Genomic DNA, 15,526 nt, shown 5'->3' on the forward strand with positions numbered 1-15,526 from the left:
TCAATATTTTAGAAGATTTAGAATATTATTGAAACGTTAATTTATTTCAATAACTAACTTCACCAAGTGGAATACATTAGATAGACTAATTACACATAGACTGATGATTTAAAACCTTCATTTCTGTTCATTATGATTTTCCACTTGCAGGTAATGAAAACCTGACATTTGAATTAGAATATTATTGGTTGGAGGCTAAGACTATGACTTTGTACATAAGAGCTTTATAGTGAATATTTAGTCCCATACCACCAATTTAAACATTCGTTTGCTTTACAATAAATAAAAAAATGAGCTTGACATTAATAGGTGAATATAATGAGATCCGATTCTTAGCTTTTATCTTTCAGTACTTGGATCTAGGTCCTACGAAGAAGGAATGAGGATTTTCAAAGACTTGAATATATTATTGACAGTTGTTTTCTACTCCTGTGTCTAAATGTGTATGTAAGCCACATATACCAGGTTCCACTTGAGAAAATATGACTGATCATACATTTAAACGAGTCTAAACTGTTAGGATTTGGGTTTGTTTGGTTTTTTTGGTTTTGGGTTTTTTCTTTGTTTTCCACAGTTAAGTTTTTGAATCATGTTTCTGTTTGTTTTTTCTGGTCATGCTTTAGTTTTGTTGTCTTGTTCATGTTTTGTCAAGTTTGGTTTTCGGATCTGGTTATGCTTTTGTTTCATTTTTTCTAGTTTCTGTTAGTTTGTGTTCAAGAGCCTGTGTTGCTCCAGCCACGTTTTGTTCTTCTGTCAATTAAGTTTATGCGGATCATCTGCACCTATTAATCTGTCTTCTTGTTTCACCTGGTCATAAATCCATAAATACACACCTGTTCAGTTATTCATTGCGAAATCATTTTCAAATCATGCTCATGTCTAGTTCTCAGATCATGTTCGTTTCTTGTTTTGTGGATCATGCCAAGCCTGTTTGTTCCTGCCTCTTCTGAGAGTGAGTTTTTGTTTTTTTAATAAAATCGTTTTGCACTTACCTTCATGCTGCCTGCTCGTCTGCATTCCGGGGTCCTCTAACAGAATGATTCCACCACGCATGGACCTAGCGGACAGTAGGCAGGAGAGCGCCAGGGATCGATGGGTTCAGCAGCAGATGGAGGAGGCGATGAAACATCTGCCGACCGACCTGGAGGTTCTGCCCTCTCCACTGCTGCTGGAGCAGTTGGAGCGTGAGGTGGTTCATCGCCGTTCTCCACCTGATCCCCTGGCTGCGCACTCTGGTCCGGCAGTGAAGTCTTTGCCCTCCTCCCGCCACAAGAGACGGGTCATATTTTATAGAGACAAAGCATCTAAAATGTTGCCTAAACTGCTTGATACAATCCCTCACAAAGTGTCTTATTCTCCCAACATGTAGAGTGTTACCTCTTTGGCTTAACCAATCAATAATGGTTCTACTGGTTTACCCCATTTTGCTGAAATTTGCCAAGAATGTTACCACATACCACAGTTACTCATAGCATGAAAACCTAGCTCGAATCATTTAAGGTAAACATTTCACAAATATTAGCAGTGGCCCCGACAATCTTTTGTGATGTATGGAGAACTTAATTGGTCCAGAAACAGGTGTAAAACAGGGAAACATCAGCAGTCCCTGGCAGAAATACGAGGGCTGTGAAGAAAAAAAAAAAACTGTCAAAAGTAAAAAATCACCAGAAGACTACTTCAAAGGTAACAATGTGCTTCTCACAGAATATTTCAGGACTGACGTCACAGAGGCTGCATTGGATGATGTAAACATGATCAACAAGAACTGAAGGACTAGAATACCATTTCCCAGAATGCACAAGCACACAAAAACATCTGTGTTATTGTTTGATGGATGCAAGAAACCAAAGACCAGTGTTCTTTAAAGTGATGGAAAGGCTTCCACTAATGACCCCCGAGGACAGAGACCCATCCGTGAAACATGGTGAGGGTTACTGCCAAAGCTTCTGCTTGGATTGTCTCAATGATCTCATTGTATCTTGTGACTGCAGCAGTAACATGAACTCAGAATGCCACAGAACCTTTTTGTCCTCCAATTTAAACTGATTAATTTGATGACATAACAAGAAAACATGACTGCAAAAAAAAAAACAAAGGATTTCATAAGCTTGATATAATGTCATTTGATGGAGACTGAAGGGAGGAACCTCTCAAAGTAAACAATCAAAATGGGGAGCAAAAACAACCTGAAAGGAAATGATTGAAAACAATATTGTACTTAGATGTAGACTGCAGCCACATTAGGTACACCTGTTAAATATATGTTAAGGCCGACAGCAAATGAGCCAGTCATGTGGCGGCAACATTTAGGCATCTATAAGTGAGAAAGATCAATAGGAACTTGTTGATTCACCAAACATAGACAATAAACAGATTGGAACAAGTTACCTGATGATTCTCAGTTTCTGTTGTAACATTCACATTGAATTAGCATAAACAATATGAGTCCTATCAATAGTTCAGGCTGCTGGTGGTGGTAGACTCATGTGGCGGATATTATCTTGAAAGATTTTGGGGCCCCTTAGTACCAGTTGAGCTTTGTTTCAACACCACAGCCTACCTGAGCAATGTTGCTGACCATCTCCATCCCTTCATGGCTCCATCTAGCAGGACAAAGCACCGTGTCACGAAGCTCAAATCATCTCGAAGTGGTTTCTTAGACATAATAAGTTCACAGTGTTCCAGAGGTCTCTAAAGTCACCACATCTCAATCCTATAGAGCACCGCTGGGATGAGATGGAGCAGGAGATTCTCATCATGTGGAACCAACCACTCTGCTGCAACTGTGTGATGGTCTTATGCCAGTTTGGGCCAAAATCTCTGAGCACTGTTTTCACCACTCTTTGCTTGGTACTATTAAGGTATTCTTAATAAAGTGGGCTGTATGTCTATCTGTTCCCATAATTCTTCTCACAAAAGAAATTGGTCTTTCATTCCCAAATAGATGATCCCCTTCATAGTTTATCTGATTTATTATCCTTTCATCTTTTAACAGCATTCATCAAAAAGACTGCTGTGACTTATTAGAGTAAGATCTTGACTTATTCCTGAGTTAGTAAATATGTGATAAGAAAGAACCAAAATCTTTGACAATCTCCTCATTTTGCATCAATCATTTTCTTTTAGTCTTTGGGGACTTTTTGATGAGGAGCCTGATTTGTATGTGGTTTAATGGAGCCATCACGGTTGAAACAAATAGTCCTCAGGTTGCCCTCAGATACCCGTGACATGATCTGCAGACAGACTACTTATTGAGTTTGATGGCCTCCAGCGTAATGGGATCTAGAGTTTTGGAGGCACACAAATGGCTGGGGGAGGTCGACATGAACACTGAGGACTTTATAGCCCATCACGGTCATGAGCTGGTGCTCCAACGCTGAGTGAAAGAGAAAAACTACCATGTGCTGTAGGTTTGCTGTTAGGGAGAAATAGATGCATGGTACATCAGAATCATCTCTTTTTTCTAACTGAACACAAGCTGCTGCGATCTTTTGCTACAGAATCGCTTCAGCGTGGCGTTGCTTTTCTCTTTACGGCACTCCTGTTTTTATGGCAGTAAATCAGATTACTAGTTAAAGCTGAACTTTTCCTTCGATTTACTTGGAATCAAAGAATGAGGTCTCTTCTCCTCACATTGTGTTGCTTCTCAGGTACGTTTCATCATTTTAGTCCTGCTTGCTCATACAATTTTAATTCGTGAGAGCTGACATTTTGATTTTCTACAAGCTTGTATTTAAGGAATGAAGATTTAAACTCCAAAGTTTCTCAACATATTTTACACTAAAATCACTTCAGCGTTGTCTTGAATAAATATGTTTGACCTAAACAACCAAAAACGCAAATTTACTAAACATAACTGAGTTAAATAAGTTTGAATTTGACTCAAATGTAGATGTCTTTGTCCACTGCAAAATTTCATGTTACATAACACCAATTAAGCATTTTCTATGTCAACTGACATCCACAGTTTGTTCAAGCTAGATCAAAATAGATTAGATAAAGGGCAACCCAGAAGGGACAGATGAGCGGGAGAAGAATGTCATCTAAGAAATGCTGTTTTGCATCTATTATGTTTTTGAAAATGTGTGCTGCTCTTACTCCTGTGTAGCAAAACAATAGTTTGGCACTTGCACGCTGCTGTACAGTGGTTCTGCAAATACAAAAAGAAGGTTGTTGTAGTGTTATAACTCATTATCTAAACAGTCATAATTATGAAGTGTCAGTTTTTTTGCAAATTGCACAAATACTCAATGAAAAAGAGACCGTCTTCAATATGTCTGACATTTGCTCTTTCCAAAAGATTATAAAAGAAATTGTGGAGCCATTTTTACACAATGGTTGAAACTTCTGGCTGTAAACAGAAAAGAAATACATTTAGCCTAAGACCCGTTCTCTTCCCAGCAGGATTCACCTAAGATCTGGCAACAATTAAATCCTTCAACAAAGTAATATTCAAACATTTATCCATGATCACCTTTAGCTTTAGGAATCAATCTTCAATTTTACTTTTATCCCTCCTCAAAACGTGGACATATCAAGCATTCTCGCTTAAAAGCGTGCAAGTCAGTACTTATTTTAGGCTATTAGTGCAGAAATGCTTGACTTCTATTGCAAAGTACATTTTCCAGAAGGGTGATGGGGCTGGAAATATTTTTTTCACATCTGAATAAACTTAGCAAAAACTGACATTAGAATAAATAACAATTTTCAGTGTACTAGCAAATCATTCTAAGAAGAAAAAAACTGGCATACAATCACGTCTAAAAGAGACAAATGGCCCATTTCCCTTTTAAAACAGCAAAGGAAGCTGTACTAATCTTCCATTTCATTTTTTTATATCAGAAACAAACTTCTTGGTTAAATAAAAACAATTTCACATCAAATCTGCCATGTGACTATTCATGGGCATGAATAGTTTTTGGCTTAACTATAGAATATGTGAATCCCCATAATTTGTATAATTTACACCCTCACGTACATTGTTGAAAATTCTGATCTGTATTTACAGATTAAAATAATTTTGTTTATTGTCTTAAAATCTTTTTAACAAGTAAAAATTGGCATTGCGTGTTATCAAAATGCAACATTACTTAGTTCAGGTTCTAACGCTCTAGAACTAACATTAGCTAGTTCTGGAGCATTAGAACCTGCTAGGTGTCTGTATGATTGTAGTGTTACATCACGCAGGGTTAGGCTGGGACCGGGATCTAGATTTAGGTAAACAAGTCAGAACAAGAGAGGAGAATCTCCACTGGGATAGTACTGTAGTGGTTGGTATGATTCAGATGGCAATAACAACTCATTTAACCCCTAAAAACATTCGTCTGAGATCAGTCTTGAGAGACTCATCTTACATGGGCTGACAATTCCAGGATTGTGAAAAGAGTGGTGTAGGAAGCATGAAACATTATTTTTACACATTGATTGAGTCTTCTGAGTTCCCCACCTTAGCAATAAATACATAGGTAAATAAATAAAGTCAATACAGATGAAAAGAGAAAATGTAAAGGAATCAAACACTGCCATTATGAACTGGGTAGGAGTGGCTTTAGATAAATCACAGTGGACCAACACCAGCAGATGACATGGCTCCCCGAATCATCGCTGACTTTGGAAACTTCTCATTGGACCTCATCCAAAATAGATCCTGTGCCTCTCCACTCTTCCTCCAGATTCTGGGACCTTGGTTTCCAAATGAAATACAAACTTTACTTTCATCTGAAAGGAGGATTTTTGGGCCACTGAGCAACAGTCCAGTTCTTTTTTTCCTTGGCGCATGTAAGATGCTTTTGCATCTGTGGTTCAGGAATGGCTTGACACGAGGAAGGCAATCGTCGAACCCCAGGTCCTGATAGATCTGTGCATGGTGGTTCTTCAAGCTCTGATTCTACACCTTGTGAGACTCCTCCAAACTCTTGACTAGGCTTTGTTCCACAATTCTCTCTAGATATATGTTTCTTGTACACTTTTCTTTGCCACATTTTTCCATCTTGTCAACTTTCTAGTAATATACTTGGATAGGTTTCTTTAGCCATTTGTGGCTTACCCTGCTTGTGGAGTCAGTCAGTAGCTGTCTGCTGGACAGCTGTGAAGTCAGCGGTCTTCCTCATGATTCTGTATGCCATTGCATAACATTTCTTTTTCAAAAAGGTTTTCTTATTGGTCTTATGTAATATTTTTCTGAGAAACTGAATTTTGGGTTTTCTTTAGCTGTAAATCATCTTTATATTAACAGAAACAAATAGAAATCTGTATAATTTGAGTTTCACAATTTAAAATAAATGTTTGAATATTTACACTTTTTGATAACACAAATTTATTGAGATAGACCTGTACTTGATAAAATCAACTTTCCAGGTAAAACCAAAATAACTTAAAGTATATTTCCATATACAAAAAACACAGTTTGTATATCCTTTACTTTGTGATACCTGTTATGTGCGGAGACGAAAATAAATACTTACTCATCATCTTCAAGAATCCTGTGTTTCATCCTGCAGTTATGCGACTAGATGCCTCAGAGGTTCTGGAAGCCAGCGGCCATGTTGGAGGAAATGTCTCCATCCAGTGTTTTCGAAACTGGTCTCCAGTCAACATTTCAGAGCTCCACAGTGTGCATTTCTGCAAAGATGTCTGCTCTGTTGAAAACACCATCATTCAGATGGAGATGACGAGCTCTGCTGTGACAAGGAATGGGAAATACAGCATGGAGCTGGATAGAGGAGACGGGGTCTTTACTGTGAAAATAAACCAGCTGAGAAAAGCCGATGCAGGGAGTTATCTCTGTGGAATGAGGAGACTCTTTAATGTCACGTACCAGGAAGTTAGTCTAAAAGTGGTAGATGGTAAGTTTTGGGGATAGGTAAATAATAAATGCATTGTTGGTGTTATCACAAAATGTAATTAGATTAACAAACTCCTCTGTTAGGATGCTATGTGACACATTAACCCAAAGCGGTTCATAACTGCCGAGGAGCAGGAAAACGGATCCTAGTTTTCTATGAAAGGTATATTGTGAATTTGTATTCAGTCTTGTCTAATTTGATATTTTAAAATGAATCCAAGGCAACCAAATGAATAAACAAGGTCCATCTGTGTGTAGTTCAATCTCAGTATATATCCAGCTGTTTTGTTAAGGCCTCAGAGGTTTGATAGTGATCATTAGTGAACAAACAGCATCATGAAGACCAATGATCGTAGCAGACAGCTGAGGGATGAAATCAAGGCAAAGTTTAAAGCTGGGCAAGGTTAAAATCATGCACAATTTTTCTTCCATTTCACAGTACGAATGTGTCCTAATATTTTACATTGATTCCCAATAAAATATGTTTTTGGTTGTAACATGACAAAATGGGAAAAGTATAAGGGGTCTGAATACTTTTGCGAGACATTGTATGAAGCAACTGAATTGCTGAAATGTTTGTGAGATTATTTTCCCAAATAAGTTCAGGTTTCATGCTGTTTACAAGCTAGCAACAACACCAAAGCTCAGACAAATCAGCGTTGACACTGAGCTACAGGCAACATTTTAGTATAACTGGAAATGGCTTCAGCATAAAGTTAAGCCCAAAATTATTTGTACCTTTAACATATATTGATTTAAAAAAAATTTTATTCAACAAAATAGTTTGTTGAAGAAATGGGACTGGCATCTTCTAAAAGACAATAACATTTAAAAAGCATAATTTAACTGTTTACTTTTAAAAATTAAAAGATGTTGAAAATTATTTATACCTTTCTTGATAATCAATTGAAAGATCATTGGCATTACAACAATCAAACCCCAGATATTTACTGACCATCTTTTTGCATGGCTTCAATTGCAATTTGATGATTTTTGTTTAGTGATGAGCTCCAAATCTTTGAAATCGGAAGGTCTACCTGCCATGACCCTAATCTTTGGCTCCCTCCACAGATTCTCTATCAGACTCAGGTCGGGACTGGCTGGGCCACTCCCAAACATCTGTATTACTTCCAGCCAGAAGAGACGTGTTAAAATAATGGATTAGTTCCAACCTAAATTTGGCAGGGGTAGGAATAATGTTTGGCCTAGTGTTTAGCTAGCAAAACTTAAAACCAACATCTGTCAAACTCATTTTGGAGTCATTCTTTCAGCTTCATAAATCTCAAGGTCTTGACTGACTTGAAAGAGTCTAACAAAGTAATCACTGATATCTGTGTGTACATTAGGCTTTATCTTGTGGTTTCTTGGTTTTGGATTTTTTTTTTGTTCTTAACTATAAGTTAAAGTGTCATATAACCCAGCCCTATGTAGAGATATTGTCTCTTAACAGTCATGCAGTGTCTTGGTCTCTCAAAGCTTCCATTGTTCCTGCTGGATCCCCTCCATCCCCTAATGCCACCCAGCAGATGCAACTAAACACTCCCAGAGGCAGCTTTCCATCAAGCACCGAAGCATCTAAAGTGACAGTCAAGCTGACACCTTCAGAGAGGAAGAGAAGACAGAAAGAAGCAAACAACTTTACAGGTATAAGAGCAAACCTCAAAACATTAATGGGCAGCCTTTCAAATACTCAGTTTTATAAGAATGTTTGTTTGGTTCCTAAAATGTTATTGCTTCAACTGGAAGCTTGAGGCTCTTTGAATAAAATGCAGCATGCAATAAGATGACATCCATGGATAATGGAGATGAGTCATAAATTACACAGATTGAGAATTTAAGAAATTGTTATTATCAGTAGTAGTGGTAATAGTAACAGAAGTAATTTATAAACTTAAGAAAGGAAGAGTAATATCAGAAAATATATAAAAAAAAACAGTGCCTTAAAGACATTAAAAGAAAGGATTTATACTAGTATAAAATGGATAAAAGAGACTGGTATTTCATGGTCTGTTGAGTTAATTTTTTCTGTGCAGTCCATTCATAGCTATAGGACCAATTCACAAAAAACTCTTACAACACTTTTACAACACAAACAAGTAAAATTATTTTCCAAATGTATAGAAAGTTATTTTTATTGCATATATAAACGCAACCATTTTTGCACCAAACTGCTTCACACAGTTACAAAGTTATGAATTTAGTATTGCATAGCATAGAAAATAAAAAAATTATAATCAAATTACAGTGGGGAGAACACGTATTTGAGACACTGCTGATTTTGCAGGTTTTCCCACTTGCAAAGCATGTAGAAGTCTTTAATTTTTATTATAGGGACTCTTCAACTGTGAGTGATGGAATCTAAAACAAAAATCCAAAAATTACATTGTATGATTTTTTTAAGTAATTAACATTTATTTTATTGAATGACATAAGTATTTGATCCATCGGAAAAACAAAACTTAATATTTGGTACAGAAACCTTTGTTTGCAATTACAGATATCAGACGTTTCCTGTAGTTTTTTTTTTTTTAAGATATTTTTTTCAGCACTAGTGGCCTTTATTTTCTCTTTTTTTTTTGACAGTAGGCAGACAGGAAAGAGGGGTAGAGAGAGGGGGAGACATTTGGCAAATATCGCCGGGTCTGTGACTCGAACCCGGGACGGCCGCTTCGAGGACTGTAGCCTCTGTATATGGTCGCACGCTTAACCCCAATACCATCAGCGCCGCGCCCTTCCTGTAGTTCTTGATGAGGTTTGCACACACTACAGCAGGGATTTTGGACCACTCTTTCATGCAGATCTTCTTCAGATCCTTCAGGTTTCGGGGCTGTTGCTGGACAATACAGACTTTCAGCTCCCTCCAAAGATTTCCGACTGGGTTCAGGTCTGCAGACTGGTTGAGCCACTCCAGGACCTTCAGATGCTTCTTACAGATCCTCTGTTTAGTTGCCCTGGCTGTGTGCTTCGGGGCATTGCCATGCTGGAAGACCCAGCCATGACCCATTTCAGTGCCCTTTCTGAGGGAAGGAGGTTGTTGGCTAAGATCTCCAGATACATGGCCTCATCCATCCTCCCCTCAACACGGTGCATTCGTCCTGTCCCCTTCGCTGAAAAGTATCCCCAAAGAATGATGTTTAAGTAGCTAAAACCAATTAAAAACGCATTCAAATAATTCACAGAGATTATCTAACGCTACAAGCAGAAGCATCAAAACCGTGTTTGTGAAAATATGCATTTAAAAGGTATTTAAAAGAGAATGAGTTTGTTAAACTCATTTCCTCAGAAATATTGTTCCAAAGATCTAATTGGTACATAAAAAAACTCAGTCAACCATAGGTTTGAGCCGAGGCTGTAGTACGGTAAGAAGGGCTGGCCGAGGACCTGGTCTTCACCCAGAGACATATGCTGTTGGAAGATCTGAAATAACTTATGTCCAAAACAAGAGCGGTCCTCCAAGCCATCAATAAAATCTTAAACTTAATATTAAAATTAACATGCAGCCAAAGAAAATATGTCAAAATAGCAGAAATTTTTTTTATTCTTTTGGCTTTAGTAAGAACACTAGCTGCAGCATTTTAAACCAAGTTTAGTTTATGTAAGCTTTGCTGGCCAAGGGCAATTTGAAATTAGTTCCAATAATTTAAACTAGAGGAGACAAAGAATCACTTATGACTCTATATCTCTGTGGAATAAAATTTAACAGACCTTTAGTTGCTTGTGTTTGTGCCTTGCTACGTTTCTTCAGCCCCATTAGCATGACTGAATAGCTGAACTTATATGCTTACTTAAGCTGGGGATATGTTTTAGTAGTTTTGGCCTAACTTTAAAGACAGAGGGGTCAGATGTGTTGTGTGCGGGATTTATTGAATTTAGTAAAGACAACACCAGTTTAATCCATATTTGGTTGGAGGGGGATTTGTGAAATCCAGCATTACTATTTTGGCAACCATTTCCTTAGATAGCAAATCTTTTACCAATAAACACAGCTGAACTTGACGGCATTGTTCAATAACTAGGGTCATATGGACCTTTGAATCTCTTTATATGATTGGAGTGATTTGACCATCTATTTCTGTATATAAATTGAATCTGTTTGTATTGTAAAATGCCTTGAGAGGACATTTGTCACAAATCAGAGCTCTATAAATAAAATGTATAAAGTGACCCCAAGATATTCATTCAAAGCTTTCTTCTTTAAACCGTTAATGGGGTTTAAAGAGACAAACAGCTGTGTATCATTTATACAGCAATAAACATTTCTGTGGCTGGCAAACTGTTAGGGCAACCTGTAAAAACCCAAACATCAGAAGGCCCAACATACACCCCTGAGGTACAACACTTTTTTAAATTTTTGTAATATGACTGTGACCTGGCAGTCTTACCACACTGTTACACATTTAAACCCTTGAGTATTGTGCTACAAATAAATGTCCTACTTTCTCATTTCAGTAGTAAATCCCTACTTTTAACAAAATGCAATACAAGGCAAAAATAAGTACAATACTAAAGTAAAGTTGTAACTCTGGAAAAGAACATTCACAGCATATTTCAGTGTCACTTCTATGAAGAATAATAATGAAACATGTCAAGGTAGGCTGGAGAATCAACATTTTCAACTAATGAAATAAAATTAAATAGATCGGCTACTAATCCTATTGCAATTTTGATGTGGAATCTTGCTTATTCAAGTACAAGTGTATAAAAATTCTAACAACCAGCAGTCTATGTTGTCTGCAGACATGATGGTAGTCATAATCGTCTCTGGAAGCCTGGCTTTTCTGGTTTGTGCCATCATCCCTCTTATATTCTACAGACACTGGCGGATTATGGCAGGTGAGGTTTTCACATGTTCAGAACTGCAACAACTTGCTGCTTACAATATTTAAATTACTCTTTATATTTGTTTGTTTGATTCAGGTCAGAACAAACTGACAGCAAACAAAAACAAGGTAAAGTTTGTTTGTTTTTAAGAAAATTGAGAAACAAAAGACAAATGTTGATGTTATAATTATTCTCAGGATGCCTGCTGTCAGGAAAACGTAGAGACTGCTTCCACTCAGGTTTCAGTGGGGGTTCAGATATCAGAAGAAGAGGATCATCTAGAATCTGGTGCAGATGATAATCTTCAGTACACTGCGGTTTCCGAGGGTCTGGATCCCAAAACCCTCGAATGAACAGGAATTACTCGGTCTCTGTGCAGCTTTTTATTGTGAAAGCCGCTCATTTTATTTTCAGTAAAATAATAAACTCTCTGTGAATCTCTGTGAATATTTCTGTTTTCCACATGTTGCTGGTATTGTAGACTTTGCATAGTGGTAGCTGAGCCATAGAACCTTTTGAGAACTACACATAGAAGCATACTACACAGTACATATGTATATACTGTATATTGCTTGAAATGAAAGTACCACCATTACACACTGATTCAAGCAAGGTTGCTAAAAGGACCAGCAGAGGGCACCACAAGCGTGTGATATAATTTAGCCTATCTGCTTTAAAATATAATCAAATAAGAAATGTAGTTAACTGTGGAACCATATAATTCAAACAGTTAAACATAACTATTTAGAAACTTTGACTGCCATGCCAGGAAAGATGCTTCTATCAGATTCACCAGGTTCTGAAGTTTAAATCTAACAAAATAAATGGAACGTTGACAATCATACAGTTGTTTGTTCTTCCACATGTTGAATTTGCTTTATGTGAATTAATTACTTGGTAAGGAAGTAAGGAAATCAGACTTAAACTAAGAAATGTATCCTCTGTTTCTAAAGGAATGTGTACCCTAAAGCTATAAACTACTAATGGAAAACACTTTTTATAATTTAACAAACTACTAACACTTCAGAAGGCTTATTATTTTGCTTAAGATATCTTACCCACGCTGACTTGCTTCGTACTCCATCTCTGCCACCTGCTTTTAATCTAACACCAAAGGTTTTCTCTCTTTTAACATAATGGGACGAGAAGAACTGTCTGAAGCAGTTTCTGGTCTCGAAACCAGTTCACCAGCAGCTCTTGCATTAATGCTGGCCGAACCCTTCCTTCTGAGCCTCCATCAGCATGTTCTTCACACATAACTGAACACATACTCACTCTGTGTTGAAACATTGGGGTGCGCTGCTCTCCATGGACTGAACATGCAAACAAGCAATATAAAACTTCTTTGGCGAGGAACTCAGAGAACATTTTCTAATTTAAGTGCAATGTGTTTTTCAACATCCATCCTCTTCTCTACCCACTTATTCCAGTCAAGGGTCAATCTTTGGCTGTTGGCTTTTTCCTTTTTCCAACAATGTATTTATTAATTTAGTAGACTCAGTGTAAGCATACCCCTGTTAAATACCAGGTTTTTGTAATCTGGAAAAATGAGCATGATACATTTTTTTTTTCATCATATAATGAGACATTTATCCTGTCTAATCAAAGTGAAAAACTGTGTGCGTGTGTGTATGGGTGTTAAAAGGCAAGGCGAGGCAAGTTTATTTATATAGCACATTTCAGTTTCAACAAGACAATTCAAAGTGCTGTACATGAAAAATAGAAAAAGACACATAATAGGAAAAGTACATTGCAGTGGCACAAAGGTAATTAAATAATTAAAGAGAATAAAAAATGAATAATTAAAAAGATGATGATAAAAAAATTTAAAACTTAAAAATTAATGATAAAATGATCGATATGAAAATGAGAGGAAAGTTGGACTGAAAACGTAACTAATAATGTTTAGATGGCACAGTCAAAGGCCACTCTAAACAAATAAGTATCATGATTTCAGTCTTTTCGGTGGACCAAAGATGCGGGACGAGCCGAGATGGTTGGCGAGATGATCTTTCTTTATTGCTGAGCAACTTACAAGTGCCGGTGCTGGCTTAACTGGCGATCCAGAAAACAAAGTTCACAAATCCAGGTTACAGGATCGCAGAAATAAGCTTCACACGTATAAGTCAAATGGGTAGCAAAATATGACTAACGACTTAAACTTAAATACAGACAAAAGGTGGACATGAAACAATAGGGCAAGTAATTAGGGTAAACAGACACAGGTGTGGACGGACAGGCAAAGAGGCTGAGACGTAGGTAAACCAATTAGGAGTAACAGAAACAAGAGGAGCTAGACAAGGACAAACAATAAACAACCCACAGAAACCAGAACACAGATCTAAGAACAGAAATATGAAGTACAGGGCAGGAAATGAACTTCAAACTTAAAAACAGGAGAAACAGATCTAAACAGACAATTATCAAACCCATAAGAACGCAGAACAACGCAGAAGTAGACAAATCAAAAAGAAACCCAAAAACACACCTGAAGCATAGAAACTAAAACTACCATCACCAGAAGTAACAGAAAAAACACCTAACTAAATGAACGGAAACAAACACCAAACCAAAACTCCACATCATGACAATAAGTGTTTAATCTTGATTTGAAGCAACTTAGGGTTTCTGCGCTTTTACAGTTTTCTGGGAGTTTTTTTCCAGATTAGTGGAGCATAAGAACTAAAAGCTACTTCTCCATGTTTGTTTCTGGTTCTAGGTATGCAGAGTAGATTTTAGCGAGAAGACCTGAGAGGTCCGGCTGGTTGATACACTGACAACAAGTCTGTAATGTATTTTGGTGCTAAGTCATTCAGTGATCTATAGACTAACAGAAATATTTTAAAGTCTATTCTCTGAGCTACAGGGAGCCAGTGTAGGGACTTTAGAACTGAGGTGATGTGCTCCACTTTCTTAGTTCTAATGAGGACACGGGCAGCAGCATTCTGGATCAACTGCAGGTGTCTGATCAACTTTTTAGGCAGACCTGTGAAGACACCATTGCAGTAATCAATTCTACTAAAGATGAACGTATGAATTAGTTTTTCAAGGCCCTGCTGAGACATTAGTCCTTTAATCCTGGAGATGTTCTTTAGGTGATAAAAGGCTGACCTTGTTACTGTCTTTATGTGTCTCTGAAGGTTCAGGTCTGAGTCCATCAATACACCCAGATTTCAAGATTTTTATTAACTGAAGCGGTGTGCTAACTTTTAAACGCTCTTCCTTTGGTCCAAAAAAAATTATTACTTCAGTTTGTTTTGATTTAGCTGAAGAAAAGTTTGGCACATCCATGCATTGATTTCTTCTAAGCATTTATCAAGCGCTTCAATGGGTTCATAGTCACCTGGTGACATTGTAATCTATAGCTGTGTGTCATCTGCATAGCAATGATAACTTAAGTTGTTTATTACAATCTGAGTTAGGGGGAGCATGTAGATATTGAATATGAGGGGCCCTAAGATGGACCCTTGGGGAACGCCACATGTGATGTTTTGGACTCTGATGTAAAGTTACCTACTGACACAAAAAAGTCCCTGTCCTTCAAGTAGGATTTAAACCAGTTGAATGCTGTTCCAGAAAGGCCGACCCAGTTTTCCAGGCACTCTAATAAAATGAAGTGATCAACAGTGTCAAATGCTGCACTTAGGTCCAATAATACCAGCACTGTGGTTCTTCCACAGTTTGCATTTATACGGATGTCATTGAACACCTTGACAAGGGCAGTCTCTGACAGTCGCCTGACTGGAAGATATCAAAGCGGTTGGCTTTTTCAGCTTTTTCAAGTAATTGTTCTGATCAAGGGGAGGTTTGAGATACGCCTGTAGTTCTGCAGTAGCAGCTTGTCCAAGTTGCTCTTGGATG

General features: G+C 37.5%; 1 protein-coding gene across 2 annotated transcripts; it reads left to right on the forward strand.

Moving 5' to 3' along the window:
• Positions 1-3,393: 3,393 nt before the first annotated feature.
• Positions 3,394-12,507, forward strand: LOC124868892 (CMRF35-like molecule 8). Of its 2 annotated transcripts, none has more exons than XM_047366525.1 (6): positions 3,394-3,650; positions 6,501-6,845; positions 8,303-8,488; positions 11,582-11,677; positions 11,762-11,793; positions 11,863-12,507. In XM_047366525.1, exons 1-6 carry the CDS (start codon positions 3,614-3,616, stop codon positions 12,016-12,018), a joined length of 852 nt encoding a protein of 283 aa, XP_047222481.1. In that variant the 5' UTR covers positions 3,394-3,613; the 3' UTR covers positions 12,019-12,507. The 2 variants fall into 2 exon arrangements, with proteins under 2 accessions (XP_047222481.1, XP_047222482.1); XM_047366526.1 differs by having other exon boundaries at positions 8,321-8,488.
• Positions 12,508-15,526: the final 3,019 nt, after the last annotated feature.

This window comes from Girardinichthys multiradiatus, chromosome 5 (assembly GCF_021462225.1).
Source record: "Girardinichthys multiradiatus isolate DD_20200921_A chromosome 5, DD_fGirMul_XY1, whole genome shotgun sequence".
Lineage (NCBI taxonomy): Eukaryota > Metazoa > Chordata > Actinopteri > Cyprinodontiformes > Goodeidae > Girardinichthys > Girardinichthys multiradiatus.